At 36.2% G+C, this 26622-nt stretch overlaps 2 protein-coding genes and 1 pseudogene across 2 annotated transcripts; 1 reads left to right on the top strand and 2 right to left on the bottom strand.

Annotated features, from left to right (window-relative positions):
- Positions 1 to 585: 585 nt before the first annotated feature.
- LOC112466685 (cullin-3-like) lies at positions 586 to 5765 on the bottom strand. Its single transcript, XM_025034910.1, has 13 exons — positions 5375 to 5765; positions 4985 to 5194; positions 4733 to 4912; positions 3990 to 4364; positions 3747 to 3917; positions 3510 to 3617; positions 3021 to 3198; positions 2699 to 2931; positions 2411 to 2580; positions 1862 to 2000; positions 1565 to 1692; positions 1452 to 1492; positions 586 to 1158 (listed from the first exon to the last, which is right to left on the bottom strand). Exons 1-12 carry the CDS (start codon positions 5762 to 5764, stop codon positions 1468 to 1470), a joined length of 2307 nt encoding a protein of 768 aa, XP_024890678.1. The 5' UTR covers position 5765; the 3' UTR covers positions 586 to 1158; positions 1452 to 1467.
- Positions 5766 to 6721: 956 nt separating this feature from the next.
- On the bottom strand, positions 6722 to 8871 carry LOC112466689 (annotated as a pseudogene).
- Positions 8872 to 11352: 2481 nt separating this feature from the next.
- On the top strand, positions 11353 to 26004 carry LOC112466687. Its single transcript, XM_025034916.1, has 6 exons — positions 11353 to 11763; positions 17422 to 17633; positions 20877 to 21009; positions 21337 to 21470; positions 22170 to 22371; positions 22746 to 26004. Exons 1-6 carry the CDS (start codon positions 11694 to 11696, stop codon positions 22856 to 22858), a joined length of 864 nt encoding a protein of 287 aa, XP_024890684.1. The 5' UTR covers positions 11353 to 11693; the 3' UTR covers positions 22859 to 26004.
- The last annotated feature ends 618 nt before the right edge of the window (positions 26005 to 26622 follow it).

Genomic DNA, 26622 nt, shown 5'->3' with positions numbered 1-26622 from the left:
CGGGAGACGCGCACTGGCGATGGGCTCGGCAAGTTTTGCTACTTTTAGTGGTATTTATTTTCAAAATTGTCTTTATTTTCATAACAAGTGCTGTTGTAGCATTTTAATTTTATTCAGTTTTGTGTACGAAAAAGGGTAAAATCTTCATTTAAATATTAAAACTCCATCTTAATAAATAAAGAGAGAATACAAATAAAAATAAAAACATGATACCAATTATTCGCATTTTTTTACTATAACGTGAAAGTGTGCAATACATATTTGAGTTAAACTGCATTTTATTAAGATCTTCGTCTTTATTTAATCTCATGCGCACATATCATCCCACTAACAAATTCTGCATCTCTTACAGATTCGTAGATCCCACTTTTGGCGTACTATAATAAATATTCTGTGTTGTACTAAAACGTTCAGTGGATTAAATTGCAATGAAATAATTAAAAAGCTAGGTGGAAGAGGCGGAAGCTGTTAATTAAGCGTCAACATTGGAGAGTATATAATGTTTATTATTACTATTACATAAATTCAAATTATATATTTATATAAATACAAAATATAGTGTGAAAGCATATCTTAACTAATATATATATCCAAAAATGGACTTAGATGAAAATTAACACTTGTGAATTCATATGTTTTTTATGTAAGAAGATAAACAAACACACATTTAGGGGTGTGGAGTGCAAACTTGAAAAATAATATTGAGTTGTTGGAAATGAGACAAGTCCATTCTTAATAATATATTCACATCAGTTATTTACATATATAATTGATAGACATCAACATAAATAAAACTATATGTAAATGTACCATTTTTTTTTCTAAATTCATCACGACATATTCAGATAGCATTTGTTATCATAGACAATCACAGTCTTACAAGTGTAAAAAAGTTTCTAATTGCGCGTGGTATTATCAATGTGAATCATCTTCGGTATAACTTAATTGTATTTCGCATCATTAGAAACGCTATATAACTATTAAGTGTACAAGTTGTCTAATTCAAATCAAATATTTTATAATGGATGTAAACACATCATCCTACAGTTTTCAGTACTCAATAATGACCCATTCTCTATTTTTTTTTGTCTTTGTATTTGCAATATCGGCCGTACTCAATATTTTACCATTTTCGATAAACTTCCCAATAATATATTCCTGTAAAGAACATTTATACGCTGTAAATTTAAAGCTAAATAAGTGTCAATATATAGTCAATATAGTAACTGTATACATATATACAGAATATCCAAACTCTATGGAAATATAATTTTCTTGTTGACATGGAATATCTCCTGGACAATAATATAATTCACAACCGAGAAATAAGAATAAGAAGAAGATAACGATAATGACGCCAAATAATGGTGATGTAATAATGATTTGGTGAATAAAATATCATTATAAAATGTGTAATAAGAGGATATAATATATTATTACAAATTACTTACATGTTTGAATTCAGCATTAAGCAACATATGTATACACCTTCCTGTAAATCGTAGAATGTATTAGTTTGTATTTCAGTAAATATTAGCGTCAATGTATAACATGCATTACATACAAATCTTCCTCTGTACGAGCCAAGTACTCTCGTTCGATTAAGCCTTCGATACGTTTCTTAATTATTACAGGTGAAGGCAAAAATCGACCTCTTAACTGTTCTGTTACCTCTGTTACCAGTATATTATGCTAATAAAAGAGAAAATAAATGATATATATTGATTATGCTCTATATATTCTACACATATTATAGCTTATCTCGAAAAAAACAAATATTTTTTTACGTTCGAAAAATATGTATCAATGAATTAACCGTGTACAGTGAACTTATATTTATAAGAAATTTCAAGTTACATACAGGCATACACTTTCGGGCTTTCATAATTCGTACGATGGCTGCTTCGATCTCGTGTTTCCGGTCTTCATCGATTTTATTGCGCGTCTCTATTCTCTCAGGTTCGGATTCTCCCTTTGCGGTTACGGTCTGGATCTTTACTCTTAACAAAAGCGATACAAACATTCAATAAAAGATGGTTATTTACATCACATATATTATTAACACATTTGCAGTTACTAAACTAACGTAATTTTATGTCACTTTTAAGATTTGTAGCCAATTGTCCTTGATGTAATTTTGAGTCATTTTAAAATGTAGTTTGTTGCCGCTCGTATAATTTAACGTTATTTTTTTTTTTTAGGAAAGCACATGATTTTATGATTCGTATTTATGATTACTGCAGCTATATAACAATAAATTGATTTCATCAAAATGAGCATTTAAACGGAATTAAAAATAGTTTGGATCCGAAAATGAAACAAATTTGCACGTAGCTCTCAGTACAGTCACGCGCTAGAATCGCCAGCTGCGATAGTGTTATGTATCATTTATTGCATAAAAATATAATACCTATGTAATTTACTGTTAAAACTGTCGTTCACACAGAAACAATCCGTAGATTCAATTGCCTTGGTACGAGGATGTTTAAGTAAAATTCTTTGTGTAACTTTACCCATGGAAAGAGATTGCAATGCTCTGACCAAATCCCTCTCTGGAATATCGGTTTCACCTTGAATTTCCTACACAATATTCATACATATATATATATATATAAATTATAAACATTTTTTATTCTTCATGTAACATATGTAGATATGAGATGAGTAATAAGCTGCTTAAACTCATATCAAAACTCACCTCATATGTTAACCCTTCTCTTTTATTGAACAGCATTAACACACACATTTGGTAAGTGGAAACTTGTATTATGTGCTTTCGTGGTGCACTACACATGCTGCTTCGCTGGCTTACTAAGCCGCTGCTTGCGCTATCATTCCCAATAGAACTCAAAGATGATGGAGTATTCAAGCCTCCGCAATTACTCTCTTCTCTTCGTGGTCCATAAAATACAGCGTTTAGATCAGCAGAACCTGTACAAATTTTTATCATTGCACTCATTATATTACTAAATGCTTAAGTAAAAACAGATATTGATAAAGACATAAAAATAATAACTCACCTAATTGTGGCTGTAACGTTAATTGTCGACCGCTTTGTTTAGCTAGGTAGAAGCGCCGGAAGGCATCAAAGGCATCACGCGGAGCAGTGGGCATACTGCATTTTCGAGTGGCTGATTGCATTGGCCAGAAACCAGTTGTGAGCACTCGGACACTTAGATCCACACCATGTAGATTTGTCTTTATGAAACATACACAGATAAAACATAGAATAATAATCTATATCTATGATATACGCATAAATACAAATTTTATAAAATGTTTTAATTAAACATAACCAGAATATTACGTGTTAACAATATTTTCTGTAACTTATACACTAATTTATATTTTTATTTATACATATGGAAATACTCAAATTAATATTTATATAAAATCTTAATATCAAAATTATAGAGCATTTAAGATATACTCTGTCATAATAAAATCTTTTATTAAATTTTCTTTATTTTTAGCTGGTCTATGTTTTATTATATTATTTTGATACTTACGCCAGATGTACGAACATGATCCTTAAATTCATCCATAATAATGTTGCTGACTGTTAAATCCTTAAACATGTCTTCTAACTTTGATGTGAACAGATATCCACATTCAGTCTAAAAAAATAATCAAAAAATATGTTTTTAACTTCTTTTAATATAAAAATGTAAGCAATACACCCGTTTCAGATATGAACAAAACTATTTTGATCTAGAATATCATTATATCTAGTTTCTAGTTCTCACCTTAAGTTTGGATATCATATTCTTTTCACTATCATCTGAAACAGACTTATTCAACAATAATCGTTTGGCTAAGTGTTTTTTATAGTACTGTTCAAATATATCCTTTTCTTGTAACAAACGGAATAAAACCATAGTTTTATCTAGGATTCCTTCAATCTCCTGCTCTGTCATCTAAAACCAAATATATTCATGTATCGAAAATCATACGATATGTAACAATGCAATTATACACATAATACTAACTCCTTTAACGCCTTTCTTCAATTTGTCGTCGATAAATAGCGACAGATATTCCGGGCTTTTAGGATTCGAATTAAGGAAGTTCTCAAAATCTGATACTATCATCTGTTTATAATTTTTGTCATTATTGAAAGAATAACGTAGAAAATGATCAAAGCGATCTTTTAGATCTAACAAGTTTTGGACGTAAAGAACGGCATTTGTGGTTGATTCATGCTCTTCTTGCACTAACGCGCGGCCCTGCTCTCTGAGGAACTGAGATACACAGTCGCACACAATGCGAAATCCGTCTGATACTCTCGAAAATAGTTTATACATTTTACCAAGATCTTCCGTTTTCTGATTTTTGAGCATCTGTGCTACACGACTGTTTTCCATCTGTCAAACAATAAGAGATGTTAAGGTATATAACACATAATATATAATATGTGCTAAACATTCCAGCAAACACAGAAGACACCGAGTGCGCAATTTGATATCAAATTGCGCACTCGGTGTCTTCTGTGTTTGCTGGGATGTAATTATATAACACATGATATGTATTTATAATAAGTTTAGTCGTCCATTAATACAGGGGATCGATCATGTATCTTTTCCCCTAGGACGGAAACGTGAAAATTGAAAAGTTTATCTCTTCCTATTCAACACCAATGAAAAGAGATAGTTACATGAAATTTTTTACTTTTCACGTTTCCGTTCTAAGGAAAGGGTTACATGATCGCTACCCAGATCGTAAATAAACACACCTCAACAATGGTTTTCATGTGCACTTTGATTAACTCTTCTTCTACAACTTTTACTATCCGTGATTCAGTTGATTCATCTAAATAATGTTTTGCCCTTTCAGATTCTTCGCGGATTCTAGCTTCAACCTTTTCTATATATTCCGATGCACTATTTTCTGTTAGCAATTTTTGAGATTCCCCCTGAAGAAAATTTTGCAAGTTACATATGTGCATGTAAGAATATTGTACGTATCTCATACTCTGGACACTCACTCTATAAAACTCAGCACTTTGTTGTAAAAAAGGCCTTTCAAAATCTTCCTCATAAACTTGGCGATTGTTAATTCCAAGTGTAATTAACATTTGGCAGGCATTTTTTATAGCGCTACGATCTACATCTACAACTTCTCCTCTTCTTTCCCTCGCAATCATACCTAATAATGTTTCCCGTAAATGTTCTTTAACACATTCATATCTGACTATCTAAAAAATTTATAAGAAACTCGTCAATATTAAACATACTTATAACAATCATTTTAAATAAATTACAGCAACTTAACGTTGCAAAATCAACAATCATATGAAATAATAGTTTATTACAATAGAACTTTGTGACTTCTAAATTCTTTTTATAAGACAATGCAAATTAAAAATGAAAATTACCTGATCTCGAAAAATAATTAACCCAAGATTATACACATTGTCTACATTATTCTGTTGAAAATTATACACTCTATCCATGTACAACAAGATTTGACTGATCATCTGCATTGACGTTTGATGATTTTTCCATGCTAGATTTAAAGTTTGTAGGAAGTTGTTATGGAAGGAACGGCGAACATCCTCTCGCATTTTGTTTTCAAGATGTTGCGTTAGGACTTCCTTTAGTCCCGTGTATAATCGTTCGCCGTAATTGTGACTAACCATCATGTAAACATTGCGATAAAGTTCTCCAAAACTGAGGCCAGAGTATCTTGTCTTCGGTATCTCTATTATCTCTTGAATAGCACTCTTTAATGAGGTCCAGATGCTTTCTGCATCCTTCTCATCCATAGTTGTCTGTGAAAACAGAGTGTTTATAACTAATGTTTTTATGTTTCAGCACGAACTTTACAAATGAGGGTAAGAATTGACAAGTAACAGCCAGACGCAGTAAATATTATAGGACGCATATGTATTTTATTATGATACAAAAATAATTAAAATCTCTGAAGAAATAGAGTGGTATAATCGAGTACGTTCCGACCCTTTCTTTAGTTAATTTTGCAGCTCATGATATTAGCAAATTGCAACAAGATCACATTGTTTCAATTTTTACGCAGTCAAATGGTTAAAAAGACTTATAAATATTAAAAAATAGCACATCAGCTTTTTGAATGTCGTTAATAAAGATATTGAAAAGAATAGGAAATATCGGAATGCAGCTCATATCAGCTCTTTGTAGTTATTCTCAATAATTTAATAAAAGTGTCTCTCACTTATTCTAATGCGATAAAAGAAACGTCGTATTAGAATATGTGCGAAAATTTATATACGTAATATATCACTTACCAATATGCGTGACGCCATCAACGGTTATTAAAAAAATATGATGCAAAGCGAATTTAGCGAATAATATGTAATTATAATCTTCTTAAGTTCTGATTATTACAGTGATGCAGCTAATAGGATGGTTCTTCTTGAACCGTATAGATGTTAATAATCACACAAAGTATTGTAGCCAAAGGACGATCTCTCCAAAACATAACGGAAATAAATATATGTAGAATAACGTAAACATATATATATGTACACAAGATTATAACGGTCGTCACAGTCTTTATTGACGGAACAATATTTTGTGAGATCAAATAAGTTATGAATTTGCGAGCTGACGAAATTTGATACAAATTCGCTTAATTCAATTTGCACAAAAAAAAGAAGGGATTTTGAAGAAAAAGCAGATCCAATTATTATTATTTTTTAAACAAATATGTTTATTTCTTAATCATATAAAATAGAATTTCTTAGCTTAATCATATAAAATAGAATTTCTTAGATAAATTTGTATAAATTCTAACAAAATACATTAGATTATATCAACATTTTTTGTTGCAATGTTTTGGCATAAAGTTATTTGATAAAGTTCAATCTGCTGTGAAAAAAATATTGAAAGTACGAAATTAATCTTTCACAAACTGCAGTTTATTAGGCGGTTGATCGACATATAGCGTAGCTGCCACATTGAAGTAGCCCTCGTATACTCAATAGTATCCGGCGTTGTATTGATATGATAATGTCCACCCAACCTATTCTCTTCGAAAGAATTGTGGAAATGCTGTACTCTGAGATCTAAATCCTGACAGGAGGAACGAGTACTTTAATTGAAAATAAAAAAGGGATAAATAATCGTTAAAATAAATTTATAGACTACTGTATTCGAACGTGTTTGATATTCTTTTTCTTTTCATACGGATTGAATCTCTTTGAAGCTTACTGTCTCAGCGCTGACAAATATGCTGACAGCTATCAAAGGGGTCTCCATCTCCATTCGCATCTCCATTTCGTAGAAACGTAGCCAGTTGTTGAGCTGTGCCTCGCTAGTCAACGGAATGTCCGAAAAATCTAGCATATTATGCTGTTTCACTTTTCCGTTCTTCATCTTGAACATGCCACCAAAACCTAAGTTTAGAAACATTTGACATTCACTCGAGTTTCCATATTGTTTAATGCTATATCGCAATGATGATTACCTACGAGTCCATCCCCGTAATGTTTCTCCAACGCTTTCTGCATGCATATGAAATCCAATTTGCCGGTACGCTTTTTAGCGCGTACTTTTATAACTCTTTCCCTGGCTTGTCTTCGCATATATATAGGTTGGCCAACAATGCGAAAGTTGTTTCATCTTCATTAGCAACTATACGCTCGATCATGCACTTTCCAGTGGACTTATTTACAAATGCATAATGCGTCCCATTCGCTACTCCCATGTTAAGTTCATACCCTGGCGAGACTTGGTCGTTTGATACACGTAACTTCATAATAAGCTGAAATAAATCTTTCGTTTATTTATAAGTTTGCTTTCTCTCTCCCTCAAATTAGAAGATATTATTAATGCAATTTAGATAATGTACTTATAATACCTACACACCTCGCAATTGCTGCCTGTATGTAGCCACGGACCAGCTCCTGCGTCGATGACGAGAGTATAATGGTTGTAATTTAACTGTCGCAGCAACGACTGAACATCGTAGAACTTATCTCTCTGGACAGTTGGTAGAAGATGCTATGGACCAGCAACATCCAAAATAATGGGATTACCACACAAGCCTGAAAGTATCGTTAAAGATATGGAATTCGGAGAAAGATCAAATATATCTTGTGTTCTTTTTCTACGCGTACCTTCTCCATAAAAGTTGTAAGGCCATCTGATGAAATCAGGACAATCAGCCATCTTGACAGTGGCCTCCGCAAAGTTCGCACAGTTAATCCTTCTCTAGGACTATAAACAAAAATTTATACATTATTACTACATGCAGTTCCCTGCTGCAAATCCAGAATGCCTTACAATTACCATTCATTAACTCGTCGAGAAGCAGTTGATGCAATGTTCTTGACGTGATGATTATTTTGGATGGGTCTAGAAGTTCTATGTTTCGATACATCTTGAGAATTAGTACACTAGCAAACAGTGCAAAGACTAGCTTGGGATGGTACTGCAAAGAACTGTGTATCGAACTGTATGTATATTCAGTTATTGATGTTATCTAATCACCGGGTATCTCGTTTACTGAATCATAATGACTTGGAAAGATTCCTCGGCTTTCTGAAAGAAAAAAACAGAGATGCGGTTATGTTATTGCATAAGCGTGTTTGTGTTGATATAAATAAAACTCTTAATGCAGAGATAACATTGTTAACACGTTAATAAAATTGTATCGTCAGTTTATTGATTACAAAAAGATTTATTTGTAATAAGAAAATTTGCACAAGATTACTCCATGTGTATTTTACGATACAGACACAATTTAATAATGCGAGACACAGAACGATGTACGAAATTAAATATAGCACCTTTATTGCACCATATTATGATATGGTGGAGTGTTATAAAAAAGGAAACAAGACTGCAATCTCATCGACATTCTCGCAAGTTTACATAACCTATATGCGACATGCCACGTGTCTTTACGCACACGTCAACAATGGGCGCGTTCAGCAGACCAAGCCGCTCAGTAGCAGTCGAACGTGATTGGCTCTTACTTTTAGAACCAACCAATCAACGCAGATTGTTGATAAGACGAACTCAACAGTTGTGTCTGCTGAACACGGCCAATGTGCAAACTGTCAGGCCGCTCGGTCGGTATGATAGACTCCTCTCCTCTCGGGAAAACTTTTTATTATATTAGATGGAATTATTTTTATTTTTATGATGGGAAGATTTATATATTAGTCCTTCATTAATCGAGTGGGATTTATTTTATACCCCAACGTTATATCTTAAATTTCAATTGTTTTCTTTAATAATTTATATAGTTAAATATATAAAGATTGATAGCATTCTGTATATCTTCTTCTAAATAAAGATAAAAGTGCAAAAATTCTTCTTTAATTACGAAATAAATTTGTGCAGCATTCGATCGGTAAGAACATTTTACTTCGTGAATTCAGTAGATTTTTAAGGGTATACATATATATTTCACATCTCATGCGAGTAATGTAGGATTAAAGGGCGATGAATTATACAGAAATTTTATAAGCACTTTGTGTCTAATCTGGTGGTTGGATTGAATTAAACAGCAACTGAGTTAATTAAACTTTAGCAGTAATATTAATGAACGAATAGAATTAATTAAATTATAAATAATAACGAGTCTGATGTCGATCGTCTAGGATCTGTCCAAATTTTATGACGAAAATGATTTCGAAAATTTCCATCGCGCTTACATTTTTTCAGTGTTTTTTTTGTGTTATAATCTCAAGCGAAGTTATATTGATTCGTTATCGGTTTTGTTTCCTCTCTGATACGTTTTTCGATACGCTGAATACTCTGCGTACATTTTATTTATTTTACGAGATAAATATTTTCCACCACTTCTAATAAATTTTATCATTTATGAAACGCTTATGTGTAAAAATCTCGATACGCTGATATTATTCAGTTACGGGAGATCGAAAAAGATTAAAATCATCTATATTTTTGTTATTAATTTTAATAAAGTTAGATCAATTAATAATTGCTCTATTACACAACACTCCAGGTAGCAGAGGGACGTCATATAACGTCGTAGGGGCCTATTTTGTAAACGTTAACAATATAATTATGTGCTTAAATGCAGCTTTTCTATGGCATATTATATGCGCCCCTTATGGACGTTTAAAGATAAACATCATTAAGACGTCTTTAGAGACGTCATTCTGCTACCCGGGACACACTCTTACAGGAGACAATAAAAATACAATGTATAATAAATATTATGGCTTTCTTTCATAAAAGCACCAAATCAGCACAAACGTCAAAATCCGTGCGTGGTTTAAGTGGTTTAACTATTGTCATTTTCCTCGAGATGGAAAAATGAAATTAAAATAATATATTAATAGTGAAAGTTGTACAATAGCCTCAGTAACTCGGAACTTTATAAATTTTGGTTTTTTTCTTTCGCGAAATAATTTAATTTGCAAAGCAAACCTTGATAAGTTTGATATTCAACTGGCAGCATCGCGCGAAATATATGTTAATTAAAAAGGATTTACACACATGCTATTCTTTGAAGGCCAGGGATTTGTTTTACGTTACGATATATTAAATTATCTGCTGTACGTACATACCTTCTCTCGTTTTCGAATGTAAAAACAACAGATAAGCGATAATAAAATAATTCTTTTCGGTATATGTAATTGAAAGAATCGCGAAAACCTGCGGCGGCTTCATAAGATAAAAATACGGAGTTTAAGGAATACAGTTTTATTATTTAATTATGGTTTAATTACGAAATCAAATTGCATTACGTGTACAGCACATACACACACATATGCGTGCACGAAATTTAATTCCTCTGTCTTATTCCAGAATAAAGGAATAATTTTCTATCCTAATTATTAGAGCAATGAAACTAATTATACACCTTCATTAAAATTACTCTGTTTTCTAGGTATTTTAAGCTTTCGAGGTAAAAATGTGAATATCAGATTTTCATACGAGGGATAAATTTCCCTCAATCTCTGATTACGTGCACGCGATTGAAGGGAATAAAAACTGAACGAAGAAAAGAAAAATCAGGATATCGGCAATCTCTCCAAGAGTCTGTGTGTAGCTTCTAATTTCAGTCATCGAAAATGCACAGCTTGACGGACCTGCCCATCGATAATTCTTCCCCGGTCGCTCATTTCTGCCCGACCTGGGTCGACGACCCCTCATCGTCAGGAAGAAGCGGCGCGTATTCTCGTCGGATTTTCCGGAGCGCACGCGGCATCCCTTAATAAACCGGAAGGCGGCCCGGTCGCGTCCCGCCTCGTGTGTGCAGGCGTCGCGCGCGGAGCGGAGCGGAGCGGAGTGGCGCGGCGCGCCGCGTCGCCGCGCGTCGTCTCGCGTCGCGACGCTCCCCCGCGTTGAAGCGTTCCGGTGGGGAGGTCAGGTCGGTCGAACGGGAACGGGTCGGTCGAACGATCGAAAGGCCCTGCTCCTCGGCTCAGTTGTAGCGCCGACTCCCCGGCATATACACGAGGTCGTCGCGTCGTAGTTTTTAAAGGCACACTCTGTACAAAACGTAGACACGCACGCTCTTATCTTCCGTACCTCCGCCTCGCCTCGCCTCGCCTGCGCCTTCGCCTCGCCTTCGCCTCTTCGCCTACGCCTACGCCTTCGCATCCGCCTTCGCGCCTCCGCCTCGCTACGTAGTGAGCAACAGATATTGAAAGGAAAAAAAAAGAACAAAAAAAAACCAGAAACGTGCACGTTTTGCCGTTTAGAAGCGAACCACCGACCTCCGTAGAAAGCGAAATGCAGCGTCCGGTCGTCGGTCACTGGAGAAAAATCCTACTGCTCGTGTATTGTTTGCCATTATTTTCATGTAAGTGAACGCGCGCGCGCGCGCTCTTTCTCTCTCTCTCTCTCTTTCTCTCGCTCTCTTTCTCTCTCTCCCTCTCTCCCTCCCTCCCTCGCGTCCGTTCGTCCCTCTCGATAACAAACATCGACACCCTCCCGCACCGCACGCGCGTGTCTCATGTTTTCCCCTTGCGTACCGTTTTCTCCAACCCTTTGTGGATTCCTTGTTATTGCGAGGGGTGATCGCGCGCCGGCGGCCGAGCGAACCTGACAGCGTTCGTCGGCTCGTCGTCGGGCGTCAACTCGTCCTTCGACCCGGATCACGTTCGAGAGCATCCCTCCGCTGAAGGATCCCTGAAACGCACCGACCAAATCCCGCCGATTTATGCCGATTGACTATACGATATTTTTCTTTTTTTTTGGGCGACAATATTTTGATATTTATCGGACGCCATCTTTCAGCCTTCTTTCTTATTTTCAGTATTGAATTGTCTTGGCGAGTGTCTTTATTTTTTCTGTGGATGACGTCTGCTCGAGACGCTTATAAATGAAGACTAAGGTTCTCCATTAAAGAGCTTCGTATTTTTATTTTGTCCGCTAATTATACGCCTGGACGGCCTGTTGATAAAGATTCAACTTCAAATTGATCAACACGTAATTAGAGCTCGGGGAGGGCCAGCTTGGTGGGGGTTTAGAAACATCTTGCGTTGGGTTGGTCTTGTCTCACATCGCCAGCCGCGAGATAATCGTATCTTTTTACTCTAAAGCCCGGAGCGGAGCTCCGAAACATTTTCCAAATTGTTATCACGGTAGAAGTTTAACGTATGTAATTTTTTTTTTCGAATAACGTCGCTAAACATTCGCTTAAAAAAAAATGGACACGATGTTTCTTCTGTTTCTCTCGTAGAAAATTGTTGTATTGTTTCAGTTGACGACACCACTGCGGAGGCTGCAGATTATTCCCCATACAATTCAGTACTCTGACAATATTACACATTTTGCACTTCATGACGTGTGACGTATGTCTCGGGTTAATTGTTCAGTGCACCCTAACGTGTTACCGCGGCGGAGAATAATTCCACGCCACATTCCATGGGACGTTTTCCGGGAGCGAAGCGACCACCGTTAACAAGTCTCACCGTTTGTTTGATAGTACAATACTATATATTCAAATTAATCATTGCGAAAATAACATAAGTCCGGTGTATATGTACGAGTTTATACAGAGGTATCGCGTATTTTTCAGACGCGGAGTAGAATTTAGAATGACAATATCGCAGAGCGCGGAGCATCGTACGGACTTATGTTGCTTTCAAAAAATGACCGATATTTTATATCTTCAATAAACAAGCGTCACGCTGCGGAACGTAAGCGTGGCGGAACGAATGCTCATTCATACTGATTGTTTTCAAAGACTTCAGTTGTATGTTTGATCTTAAAAAGAGTGCCACTTTCTGTGCGTCGCCCAGGAAGCTCGACTACGGAATAACGGATTACACATATACGCTATACTTCAATGTGGAATTGAATAAAAATAGAACACTTTACTTCGTGTACATGAGCTCCTATCATTCATACCACCCACGTAGAATTACTACAATGTACATTCACTATATGAATCCTCAATGGCCTCCATTTGTTTGGACACGTACAAGCGCGCACACGCACGCACACCGTTTGATACAATGCCAATACGAATATATAATGAAACTCGAACAATCCAGCCGCCGCGGTGCGCGACTTTTTCCGTCAAACTTATTTCCGAACTATATTCGTCTTGTCGGGTATATTTTAGATCGTTCCGCGGCAATTTCTTTGGCCGTATAGATCGTTTTTGTCACGAATAGCCGTAGAATCGAACGAGCCGTCGCGTCGGTGCGATAACTCAATTCGACCTAGTTTATTCAGAACCGTAACACTATATACAAGCGTTAATACACGAATCTATTACAGATTAAAGAGCGTTATACGAACGTAATAACTGGAAATCGATATAGCCGGCGACAATCGCAGTCGCTTTTTTGTTCGCGCGCCGCGGAGCGATACAAAGTGGCGTGTTTGTATCAGTCGCGAACGAACGATTTCATTCTAATAGCAGATCGATAATGCGTTACAGTATATAATAATGTGCACACGGTACACCCATAAGAACACTTTGTCAAACGTTTTGCTCACGGTAGAAACTTCGTACGAGTCAGTTTATACCGCGAAACTAGCGAACTATATACGCTCGGCCCGACGTGGTGTGTAATGTCAAAGGAAATGCTCGACATTGCTGTTTCGCGAAATTCCGGCAGACAAAAGCTCGTGACAATAGTCTGCCGCTATCTTAATCGTTAATCGCGGAATTCCGCCTTCTCAAAATTTCACTGCTCGCTAGTCCTCAACAATGGTTTTGCTCTCGCGCGCGCGACTCGATTATTATCCGAATCTCGACAATAAGGCGGGAATAATTCCGCAATTTCATGAGATCCCCGTTCGAACCGCTGGAGTTTGACAGATGCGATTAAGAAGTTGCGGAGTTAGAAAACCTTCGCACTGATACGACATCATGAAATCAAATTAAAGTTGCCAAAATTTCCTCTTCAAATATCAGAACTTAACGTGATAAATGAGTGGAAAACAAAGAGATTTGTACATAGTGTTTGAATAGTTTGCAATTTCTTTATTTTAAAGCGCGTAACAGCAGAAAATTATAAATATATAAAATATAACACGTAAAATAAATTTATAAAAATGTAAAGATAAAAATAATAGAAATTATAGGTGATATTCATAATCCGATGTTAAGATCGTCTTAAGTCTAATACTAGGTAGTCTCGAGATTCCATTCAGCCAACGAAATAAACGTACATCTTGAGATCGCATTTAAGACGATCGTAACACGGGAACTGGCAAAGCAGTTAAAATAACTGATTTGTAATTTTCCTTTAAATTACTCAAATTTATGCCGATGCATTTTCTGAGATTTTCCAGGGCTTTTGTCGCAATATGTAAATGATGAATTGCATGCAATATTCAATTGATCAATTTACTTTCCTCTGCGCCCTTTTTTCAAATATATATATATATATATATATATATACTTAAATGACAGACATTAATTATCAGTGTTCTAACATTAAACATAAGATCGGATTATGAATATCGCCCCAGATATGTGAACAAAAATCAATAAACTATATTCAAGATAAAAATGTCTATATTCTCCATTGCAGTTTAATTAAATATCAAAAATTTTTAAGTCACTTATGACAGGTCTAATAAAACATTCAGGGAGAAATATATGCAAAATTGATATATTTTTAGCTTAAATTAAGTGGGCGTAAAAATGCAGGATAAAAATCGAAAATTCAATTAAATCAAAAAGGCTAATAAATCAGTTTAATTGAAACGGCTAAATTTACGACCACTTTTTCGGTTATTCGCACACTACCCGAGTTTAAAAGCCATTGTGGTAGAAACCAATTATTCGACTATTTATCGATCCAATTATATTCACCCTAATTGTACATTATCTATAAGAGAAAAGTGCCGATATTAAATATTATAAATTAAATATTCTGAAAGTTATTCTCTCGTAATACTCTCGTATCAAATATTTACATAAAAAGGATTGATTATCGTATATTATCGTACTATACTATTGTATATGACTTACAAATCAAGATATTATATTTTTTTTCTGCAGAAAAAAGTTTCAAAAAGATTTTTTAATCTTAATTATTTTTCAGCTTTAAGATGTTGAATCTCTTCTATACTAGTCGAGCAGTGATACAAGCCATACTCTTCTCGTTTTATAAAAATATGCGAGAAAAAATTGCTATAAAGAATTCTTAATGTAAAAGTCAATTGCTCCAACGAGAAATATAGTAAGGAAAGTATCATTTTACTATATCAAAATAAAAGTACGCATTCACGGATACATATCTCTAAAATATCTCGTAAAATCGTCTCTGAAATCAATCTTCTATTTTCTACGATCTGTATTATACCTACCGCTGTTCCAATCAACGCAACACCACGTACAAAAAAGTCGGTCGATTCCAATCGAAAAACTCGCGACGACGTAACAACAATCGGCTGTTCGGCTTTAAACGCCTGTTGAAATATTGCAGGACAAGCGCGTAGAAAATCGCGTGGTATTAGCATTATCCGACGGCGCGATCGACCTCGAAAATAGGCCTCTTGTCTTGAAACGTCTCGAAATAATATACCATGCGTGCGGCGGTAACGCGCGCTTTCATTCTGATCGATACAGTAACACCTCCCAGCAACAGGGCGGACTGCCACAAGTAGTTACAGTCGGCCGAAGGCCCCTCCGTTCTTCCCGGCAATAGCCGGGATTAATCCGTTCGCCGTTCGTCTCGTTGTCACGTCGATTCCAGTTCAATGGAAATCGAATGTAACACGATCGCGCCGGTCTTGACGGTGTTTAATCAAAATATCAAACGTCATTCTGACACATCTCGTTATTATTATATTTTATTTTATATAGCTTCGAATATACATAGCAAGATAGACAAGAGACGCGTCGCGACATTTTGTTCTATTTACGAGTCCCACGGTCAATTTTTAAAGTCGATACTTTTCAGAAATGACCAAAAAGAGGCAATAAGAGCCAGGTGCGGTAATTAGTGCGCAATGATTATATTCTCAGTCAATACATAAAATTAAAATTAGTGGATGTTTTCGACTCTTTTTTGGGGGGTCATCATTGATGGCGCAAAAAAGGGTCTAAACGTCCGCTAATTTTAATATTACGTATTGACTGAGAATATAAATCATTACGTATTAATTACTACGCCTGGCTCTTATTGTCTCTTTTTGTTATTTCCGATTTATTCAAGAGGACCTTTATATACTTTAATTTTATACTTTTCGTTGTAAGAATGTAGAATGACAGTTTTACAGTTCTAAAGAATTCAAGAGAATGTAAGACCTTTTACAGAGAAGTTCCACGAACAGCTAGAAACGATAGGAGATCTTATTTTTCGCTGAATTTCAGATAAACTTTATTTTAATAGAATTTGGTCCCACGATTTAGAGTTACGTGCACGAAAGACACCCTATACGTGACCTTATCTAGGTTTGTGGGTTACGACGCCCCTCGAAGTTAACCCCCGACGAATGCAATTTTAAATGAATATCACATAAACCATGGGGATATATGGGACACGTCAAATAGCAGCTTTACGGTTTTAAAAGTCTCGCTTCATTCTTTATTAAACAATAATCCTTTAGCGTATTTAAATGCTCGCAAAATATCATAGCTTTTAGTCCGTAAAACAGTAAAAATAAAAAATGTATATGCGAACGTCGATGAGAAATAAAAATATCCAGAAGTTGTTCGCAAAATTCGAATTATATATCAATAAAGTCCTGAAATATAGGAAAATATATTTTAAAAACGTATTTTGCCATTCTTTCGATCCTCGATTAAATATAAATATTGAATTTTCAGCTTTTTCCCCAGCTTTTTACGAATATTTGCGACTCGCGATCGCGCGCATCTCGTCATAAAGCCCATCCTTTAATCATGCCCCTCGCGACTTTCGCGAACGCCATATGCATCCCGAATTAATACCGTTTATGTTGGACGTTGTAGATAACGTCCAACGACGTCACGGACGCCAGAACTACACGGTGGTATATATACGAACGGTGATTTCACGATTTCCAGACGCGACACTGGCAGATCACATGAACGTGCAATTGATAGCGCCGCAGTACGTAACGCTGGGCAGTACGGCCACCATGCTCTGCAACCACACTGTCGCGGACGACTTGCTGCACAAAATAGAATTTATGAAGGGCGAGAAGAGGATATTTCAGTACATTAAGGAGCGAAATCCGCCGTATATAACACAGCACATCGACGGCGCCCAACTGGAGGTGAGCGAAACAGAAGGCCGAAATAAAAAGGCGACCTTTAAAATATGCCTCTCGTTAATATATCACTTTCTTGATCCTTTTTTTTTTGTTCACCTTCAATGTTTCATTATTTGCTGTCATTACTTGCCATTATTCGAAGAGTGAATTATCGAGCGTACCCAACGGAATTGATAAGAGAAAATGGTAATTTGATTTCAGCGATTAAACCTGGTTTATCAGCGATTCTTGACGGCTCATAAATATTTGGAGTATCGCTTTACTCTGATATACACGTGACTTTCGTTTTGACGTGTACATTGCATAATTATCTCAAAGGTATCTCGCGGTCGCGCCGTAACATGGCATGCAGGTTCGATAACACGTCTACATAAATTTGTGTCAAATTTACACGGCTCGAGACTGATGCCATCGACCTTTGCATCTCAATCTATCCGCAGTTACACATGTATATATACATATATATATACCTATATCTAGACACTCGACAACCTCTTGTCTAGTCACAATTTCCGTTACAAAGATAGAAATTCGTTTAACATTCAGATTTAAAGCGATGATATAAACATTATATATATATATATATTGTCATTATATATTATATATATATATATATTGAGGTTGTCGAGTGTCTAGACAAGAGATGTTAAACAAATTGAATAATTACCCATATTGAAATTTTACGTTTTGCAATGCAAAATAATTTAAATTCAACATATACGCGATACCGGATTTATCCCTCGAAAACGAAGAAATATTTTAAACTTTCAGAATATATTTTTTGTTACATGTCCAACGTATAACATGGTGTAATTTTAGAATTTATTCTGATTAAGTTCATTATATATGTATTAAAAAATTATACATATATCTTGTCTTATTTTTCTGGCTTTGTCTTTATTAAGGTTTTATTTATTAAAATTCAAAATTTCAAAAGCACGTGATAACACTTTCTTTTACGTGGCGAAGTTTTATGCATTAAACTATAATGTTCGTTCTTCTTTTAATTTCTTAAGTATTACTTTTCTCAAGTACTTTATGTATACATGCGTATATCTTTATAAATATTTATTTATATTATAAACTTTTCCGTTACATCACGTACCTGATGTTTATGTAATGAAATAATGCCTCTTTTTAACCTGCCGCCTGACATTATATTACGTGTACAGGTAAAAATATACGACTTAGTCTGCATACCTGTCGCGCATGACGGTACGGTCTAAGGAGAAAGAAGCCGTTGTAAACAAAAGTCCAAAAATAACGAGGACGCCCTCGATAGCTGAATGTCCGGAGTCCGCGCTCCTGCCTTTTGCCAATGATTAAGCGAGCAAAGCTAACGCATTTACCTAAGGCGCAGTCTTTTATGTAGCGACACAAAGCAAAGTTATTTACGTACATATACGTGTGCCCCACCACGTGAAATATCCTACGTAATCTCCGTATCCCCCGACAATATCGAGTAGGCAACGCGTGTGTGGCAACGTAATTTCCCTCGCGAATGTGCCATGTTTTTCGATGGGAGCGCGCCGCGCATGCAGATGGGTGATGATCTATTAAAAAAGAGATAAGGTGGAAAACCAATACTTGTGCTAATCCACATGTGATACCTAACGGTCACGGGGGATGAGCGCCGGATGAGTTTGTGCCGCGCGGCCTGTATGTAGAGTCAACGCATTAATAATGAGGCTATCCGCGGCAGGAATAGAACCGTCCATTTGGCGAAAGTTTCAGGCTGCGGACGATGGGCGATTGTAAAGTGTCGAAAATACTTGGCGTTTTTTCTCCGCGACACGCCGAGAAACCTTCGTGTACTTCTCATCGCCATCGTGTTCAAGGAAAAAAAAATCGATCGAGTTACACGACCGAATTACAGTTCTTCTTTTATAAATGTCTACCTTTTTTTAAGGACATTCTTGTCTCTTACCGTATCTCCTTTTCTGATTTTCTATTTCTGTATTTCAATTTCTGTATAAATTTGCGAAAACTCCTTCGGTCGATATTTCGAATTATTATTAATCGGAACTTTTTGTTAACAACGAACCTGCGACTGTTTCGCGCAACGTTAATTCTGCGATATCTTGAAATTATTAAATTTTCGAAAACTCCTTTAGTCGACGAAAAAAAATCGATCGAGTTACACGATCGAATTACAGTTCTTCTTTTATAAATGTCTACTTTTTTTTAAGGACACTTTTGTCTCTTACCGTATTTTGCGAAAACTCCTTCGGTCGATATTTCGGATTATCACAATCGGAACTCTTCGTTGACAACGGAGAACTTTTGCGACTGTTTCACACAACGTTAATTCTGTGATATCTTTAAAGTTATTACAGCACGTCACGAAAGATATGTAGGTAAAGATACGCGTAACAAATGGGGCGCTGAGAAAGATTAGATCTAAGCTGCTTAATAACAAAATTGAGTTAATGTAATAAGAACCTCCAGTCACCATAATACTAGGATTTCTGAACAAACGGTAACAATGGGAAAAAAAATGACTGCGACGATAAATTGTGTTTGAGCCCTTCAAATTTCCATACCGCTAATTTAAAAAGGAGATTTTCTTTTCGTATATTTAAATATTTAAATCTTTGTCGCCCCAGTATTTCGAAACAGCTATTGATCGACTGTATTTAGAAGCAAAGATATTTTTTGTAAAATAGGTATGACCTAAATATAATAAAAGCAAAAGTGACAGAAAGCAACGATCGCGCTGAATTGTATTATCTAAAGTGTTCTGCATTTGTATTTTCAAAGCAAGTTTCTCCTTGCTCATGCACTTGATATAATTGAAATGGGGGTAGATGAAAGGAATACAAGTGACAAATCCTGGCAAAGCAAGTTGATAGAAGAACACTCTTGAATTCTCATTCAAAGATAACTCTGACGCACACTTCACTATCTCAAATTCAACGTATTTGAAAGCGGAAGAATGACACGTTTAGAAAAAATAAACATCGCGACACATAAAGGTGTTTCATTTTCTCTCGTGCAAACGTACAACTCTTCCTTGTTTAATTATTGAGCTTGAAGAGTCCGGAAGCAAGAGATGGTGACTGGTAAAGAACCACGCTTTAAGAGAAATTAATTTTCGCGTGTACATTTTATACGCTCTTGAATTGTCCATATAGTATTTGTCACTCGTATATTACCTTTTTGAAATATAGACTGCGCCTCGATTAAAACGACGTAGTTATTTTAATTAATCACGCTGTGTGTCATAAATCGACATGTCTTTTTCAGTACTCGAAGAATGGCACGACAATCAAACTGCACAATGTGCGTTTCGAAGCTACCGGTACTTATACCTGTGAAGTCACTATGACAACACCCATTTACACTGCTGGCGCTGATCCCGTACAGATGAAAGTGATATGTGAGTGGTAGTGTCGACCTTACAAGACTAAAGAACAAACATATCTCTCTGCTAATGGCATTAGTCGTTATTGTGTTGGATTGTATTAATTTTAATGAATAGCTATTAATATACGTAAGCGTATTGGTGTATCGATCTAGCTGAAATAATCTTAATTAATTAATTTGACACTTGAAATTACACGTTGACATTTCTTGAACGGGATAAAGATTTAATAGCCAAGATCTCTCTCTCTCTCTCTCTAAATGTCGATCTATGATATTAACTAGTTATTTTTTAATTTGCATCGCGCCATATCTCCGATATACTTTTTATAATTCCTTTTAGTTCCACAGAGTAAAGATCCTACGATTAGGTTCGAGAAGAGTGTATATGTGGTAGGCGAGAGCTTGGAGGTGAATTGTACGTCCTCGCCAGCACGTCCAGTTCCTTATATAACGTGGTTCATAAACGGCAAAGAGGTAAAGGATAATAAGGATTGAAATTTAATTTTGATTCTAATGAGCCTGATAAAATAAACATTCTTCCACGGTTTAACAATTTTAACAATTATAAATTAAATACATTATTTATTATTTAACACTGCGCGGACATCGTGTTTTGGATTCACCCGGACACCCTGGGACTTTTAAGTCTAAAGGGTTTTTGAAAGCGTTTTTGTGATTACAAAAAATCTACAAAAATTCATATTATTTTTAGGGTTTTAAAAGTGATTTATATATATATAATAATATATAATTTATATATCTATACATATATATACGTAGGCCGGAACTAAGTTCTTTTAGGGAGGGAAGCTGACGCAAGCGTCCCGTGAGAATCATAAATGAAAAATCGACAATGTCTTGAAAGACCCACGGTGTCTGCGCAGTATTAACGAAACTTATATATTTCTGATCGCTTCTTTCACGATATACTTAAATATTTTAGCCCAATAGATTTATTATTAATAGGTTTTTTTAGATTATGTTATACAAATTATATTTTTCCCTTGTGCGTGCTTTATGTCCGAAAGCTTTTATATCTTTATGATTTTATATATAAAATCTTTTCTAATTTGCTCGGAACTACGGATATAATTACGCGCAATTAAATTCTTGAATATCTTTAGACGTTATTCCCTCGCTCGATTGCAATTTTCTGATTATTGATTTCGCCAGGTGGATATTGCTCTAGTGACTCACTATCCGCATATACATCATAAGAATCATCTGGTGTCCGCCACCGCCAAGCTGAAGGTGGAAGTTTCTGAGTTGCACGCCGGCCAAAATGGACATCTGGAAATCAGCTGTCGCGCAACGATACCCGCTTTCCCCATGAATCACGAGCAATTTGCCGATATTAAGAAAAAGGTGGTGACGGGTAAGTTTTTTTATGACGGAACAATATTAAATTCTTTTCCGCGCGTGTACGATATAGTAACAACCCTTCCCTTCACCGAATATGCACAATGCTGAATTTTCGAAAATAAACAAGAGTGATCCCATAAAAATTATAGATCTAGAATTATTTTATTTAAAAAAACCGACATTGTCGGAAATAAAGAAACACGCATTTTCATTGCAAAGCTGACCGCTTTCTGGGACTTTGTACCTTTTCTCTTTGCGCGTTTGCTTTCTGTAAGCCGCAGGGCTTTCTATATTTTTCTATATATATATTTTTTACTCTTTACTCTTATCAAAATAACAAGAGAGGGAAAAAGTCCCGATTTTTGTATCCCGTGCGACTTGTTTCAGTGCAAATCATACCAGCGCCGGATGTGACGTCTTCCGCGGCGATTCTCATACGAGAACTAACGCTACCTACGATACTGTGCATACTGAGCGCGGTGCACAAGTTCATTCCTTAATAAAAGTCAATTGCTCTAGGATAATTCGGCTGTAACATATCTAATCGTAAGGATATTAAGGCGATGAACGTATAAGATCGAACAATCACAATGTCTTCCTTCGATATATCGAAATACACGGGGGCAGCGGTTTTATTGTCTTTGCAGAAGTTTTGTAAAACTCATAGACGCGGCTTCTTCGTGCGCAAACTATTTTCGATTGTTGCTTATAAACGAGCGTCGTCTGTCTCGCGAAACATATCAATCCCATTGTAATGAGAAAAATAATGTCCGAATTATGTTCGGCATGGTGTGTCGGAAAGCTATATGTCTCTTCCTTCGATACTATTCGAATCTATTTATCGTAGAATTTATATTAAATTTTAAAAGTTATTTTTGGAAATTAAAGCAGAAAATGAAAAAAAAGCAACGGGAAAAATAATTTTGTTCTATATGGCAAGTTCTATATATCTTCGATATGTAATGCACAATGTATATACTATTGTTGAATTAGTTAACATATCTTAAAAAAAAGAACAGAGTTTATCACAGTTTAAAGATTTTATTGTTAAATATATAAAAATCCGATCTATATTAATGTTATCGAGGTATCATATGATCTATACATTAGCAACTGTAATTTATATTTTAATTTAAAGAACGATATGGTTTTCCGATACGCGTTAATATATAACATATTTCATCTAGTCTCGCCTCGCCGCTGGGGAAATACAATGTTTTTTAAGCTGGCAAATACGTTCTTGTTACTGCGCGTACATTTTTATAAAAAAATTATGCAAAAAAAAATCACGACCACAAAAAAACGCTTTAATATCAATCAAATCGAGTTTAATAGATTTTTCCCTTACGGAACGATATTCTATTCTCCAATAGCAGTTTTCCATTTCTCATCGATGGACTTTTTCTCTTTTTATAAGAGAAAAAACTCAAAAATGATTTCCACATTGTTCGACTCATTAGGATCGTAATACAAATAAAAGTAATTTTGATTTAATTTGCAATAGGTGCAAAATGATCTTTTTTTTATATATATATATTTTACGCCCCGTTTCATGATGTTTCGTGATAACACACAGCGATGAGATCAATTTTCCGACAATAATCTAGAGAAGCGACAACTTTTCCGCGTATAATAGGACATATAGATATTAGAACAAACGTTCACCGTAACTACATTTCACCGTAATTCGAAGCTTAGTGCTTCGTAGAAAACATACAATATATTATACACAAGAAATTCGAAGCAAGAATGGCGTAAGTTAAATACGATGACGTGTGAGATATTCAGATTTCTTCAGTGCACCTATCGAAATATCTCCGCGAACTGTCTTCTGCTTACCATTATAATTAAATTATCGTTTAATTAAATTATGTATAACGATATAACGAAAAGTATTGCGAGTACCACAAGAGCGATCACTTAAGCCATTTTTGTTTTCGATTCTTGGTCTATATTTCACGTGCTTATAACGAACTGGAGGATATCGATGAAACGGGATGTACGACTCACACACACACAATCAGTATTATATTGAAACTTCCTTCCGAGTATTTTGAAGTGGCAAGCTTAAAAAACACCGCGACAGCGGCTGGGCATTTAAGTAGACTATTTAGAGAACTGCGAGAAACTAGAGATAACTAGAGACACTCGAGTCAGAGTCTGATCAATAATACAATATATACCTGATTACTATTACATATAATAAAACTAAAGTAAAGCGCGATTTCTTTGCTCTGAATTTACCGAAGTACAATCTGATCTTGTTATATCACTTATCTCCTCGTAATTCGAGGGATAATGCATTGTATTGATCTTATTGAGATCGATCGATTGACGAGACTGATGAGAACTGATCCGATCAAGCTCTGACTCAACCATCTGTAGAAGTAGCGATTACGGGCTGCTTGCGGCCAACTTTTTGGAACACTATTGGGCGCGTTATCCGTCGATACGACGTCACTTTGACGGGACTTAAAAGACTTGATGCGATATCATCACCGCTATACGGCTCCCTATACGACCAAACGCCCGGGATTACCTCTTGTCTCTGTGTATTGGCACACCTCCTCGCTTAAAAAAATATCATAATCCTCTTTTTCGCTGTCGCGCCGGTAGCTCATGCTGAATACCAGCAACCAGGATGCACTTTAAAACAGCCATATTGGCTGTAGCGCGAGAGTATGTTAGGTATGTTAGTGTGACTACCTAAAGCTGGCGGCGCACACTTTGGAACACTAAAAGGATTATGTCGATGAACGTTTACGCTAGAGTGAACGCGAACGATGCTTTCCGGGGGCTTTAGAGTACTAATCTAATCTTGATTCTTAGGATAATCAGAGGGAACGTATCATCGTCTCCAGTTAGACGACTAATCTAACTAAAAAAGTTTTGATAGCTTCACACAGATCGAATCTTACGTATACGTAAGCCTGTAGCTAACGTCTAGGAGGTACTCACTCGCGCGATCGAATTCGGTTACAATTAAAGTATAAAGATTAAAAACGGCAGATTACTAAAATGGTAAAATTAATTGTCATAGTTAGAGGAAAGTGTTGGAAACGTTAGGGAACAAACATCGACTACGTAGGTCGTAGTGCTTTATATAGAAGTAAAGAATATATTTATGATTAATGAATTTTTATGCGTATTTCAGATTGCGCGACTATTTGCTAAAATCGAGAAGACTAATTCAATCGCGTACGTGCAAATCTCTTACATGCTTTCAAACTTGCAATAAATATACTACTTTTTAATTTTTATTGTATTTATACAACGTAAGAGCGCCAGGCTAATCGGTCGTCTTAAGCGAAGTTTGAAAGCTTAGTAAATGATATTTTAATTGAAAAGTGCCTTTTCATATTGTCCGCAATTAGGAAATATCTCAGGCAGATTTTAGTCTGCTAGGCAACGTGCTTTTGCCCGGAAAGCAAAATCGCAACCACTAAGAACTAATATAGAGAAAAAGTCGTCTTTTTTAAACAATCTCACACACTCTCTCTCTTTCTAATAAACCTATTCTTACAATTAGTCGTTTCAGCGTTCATTCTAGCCCGTCAAAAGCTCTAATTGCAAATTTTATTACGAGTCTGCTGTTTCTAGCTTTGCACCTTCCGCATATAGAATTGATTTCGAAGTTTGCGGTGGGTGGGTGGGTGGGGGGGGGGAAGGAGTGCCATGTGGAAAAGATTATATCTGGAATACTTCACACGCTAATCAATACATTCATACAGTACTTACACACGTAAGATTCTACTTTTATCTCTCGCGATGAGGTACATATTAATTATTATATATTCGCTCTGCCACGTGCGGTGCGCCTCGTCCAGCGGCTCCTTGGGGGAAACGTAACGATAATTTATTTATCTATCTCAAGCGTGCGGGAAAATGTATAAGAAGGTGCGCCGCTAGAGAGAGCAGGCCTGGCGTATATAAATTAGCGGAAAAACAAAAGTCGACGCGCGCGGGGGAGCGTGGCACACAGAAAATGGAGGATCCCGCAAAACCTTTACGGCGACTCGCACGCGAACCGCGATGCTCCTCGCGGTTGTGGTCGTCCTAATACCGTATATCTGTCCGATTTCCCTGGTGACCGGCATCGAAACGACCGCGTGGGAGTCTGCGGCCGACGAGGCGGCGGCGGCGGCAGCGGCGGCGGCGGTGCGCATCGTCGGCGGGGAGATCACCAGCATCAAGAATTATCCTTTTATCGTATGCGTGCGACGCGCCCATCTCTCTCACGCACACACAGGCCTCTTAACCTTTC

The sequence above is a fragment of the Temnothorax curvispinosus genome, unplaced genomic scaffold, assembly GCF_003070985.1.
Source record: "Temnothorax curvispinosus isolate PA1 unplaced genomic scaffold, ASM307098v1 QBEX01016492.1, whole genome shotgun sequence".
Classification (NCBI taxonomy): Eukaryota; Metazoa; Arthropoda; class Insecta; order Hymenoptera; family Formicidae; genus Temnothorax; species Temnothorax curvispinosus.
The sequence above is the reverse complement of the archived record's forward strand: the minus strand, read 5'-3'. Positions and strand labels throughout refer to the sequence as shown.

Coding starts and splice junctions, on each gene's coding strand:
- LOC112466685 (XM_025034910.1), bottom strand. CDS start 5,764: ATGGATGAGAAGGATGCAGAAAGCATCTGGACCTCATTAAAGAGTGCT. Junction 3,618..3,746: donor ATATGATATCCAAACTTAAG/GTGAGAACTAGA, acceptor TTATTTTTTTAG/ACTGAATGTGGATATCTGTT. Junction 2,581..2,698: donor GAGAAGGGTTAACATATGAG/GTGAGTTTTGAT, acceptor AATATTGTGTAG/GAAATTCAAGGTGAAACCGA.
- LOC112466687 (XM_025034916.1), top strand. CDS start 11,694: ATGCAGCGTCCGGTCGTCGGTCACTGGAGAAAAATCCTACTGCTCGTG. Junction 17,634..20,876: donor TCGACGGCGCCCAACTGGAG/GTGAGCGAAACA, acceptor TGTCTTTTTCAG/TACTCGAAGAATGGCACGAC. Junction 21,471..22,169: donor GGTTCATAAACGGCAAAGAG/GTAAAGGATAAT, acceptor TGATTTCGCCAG/GTGGATATTGCTCTAGTGAC.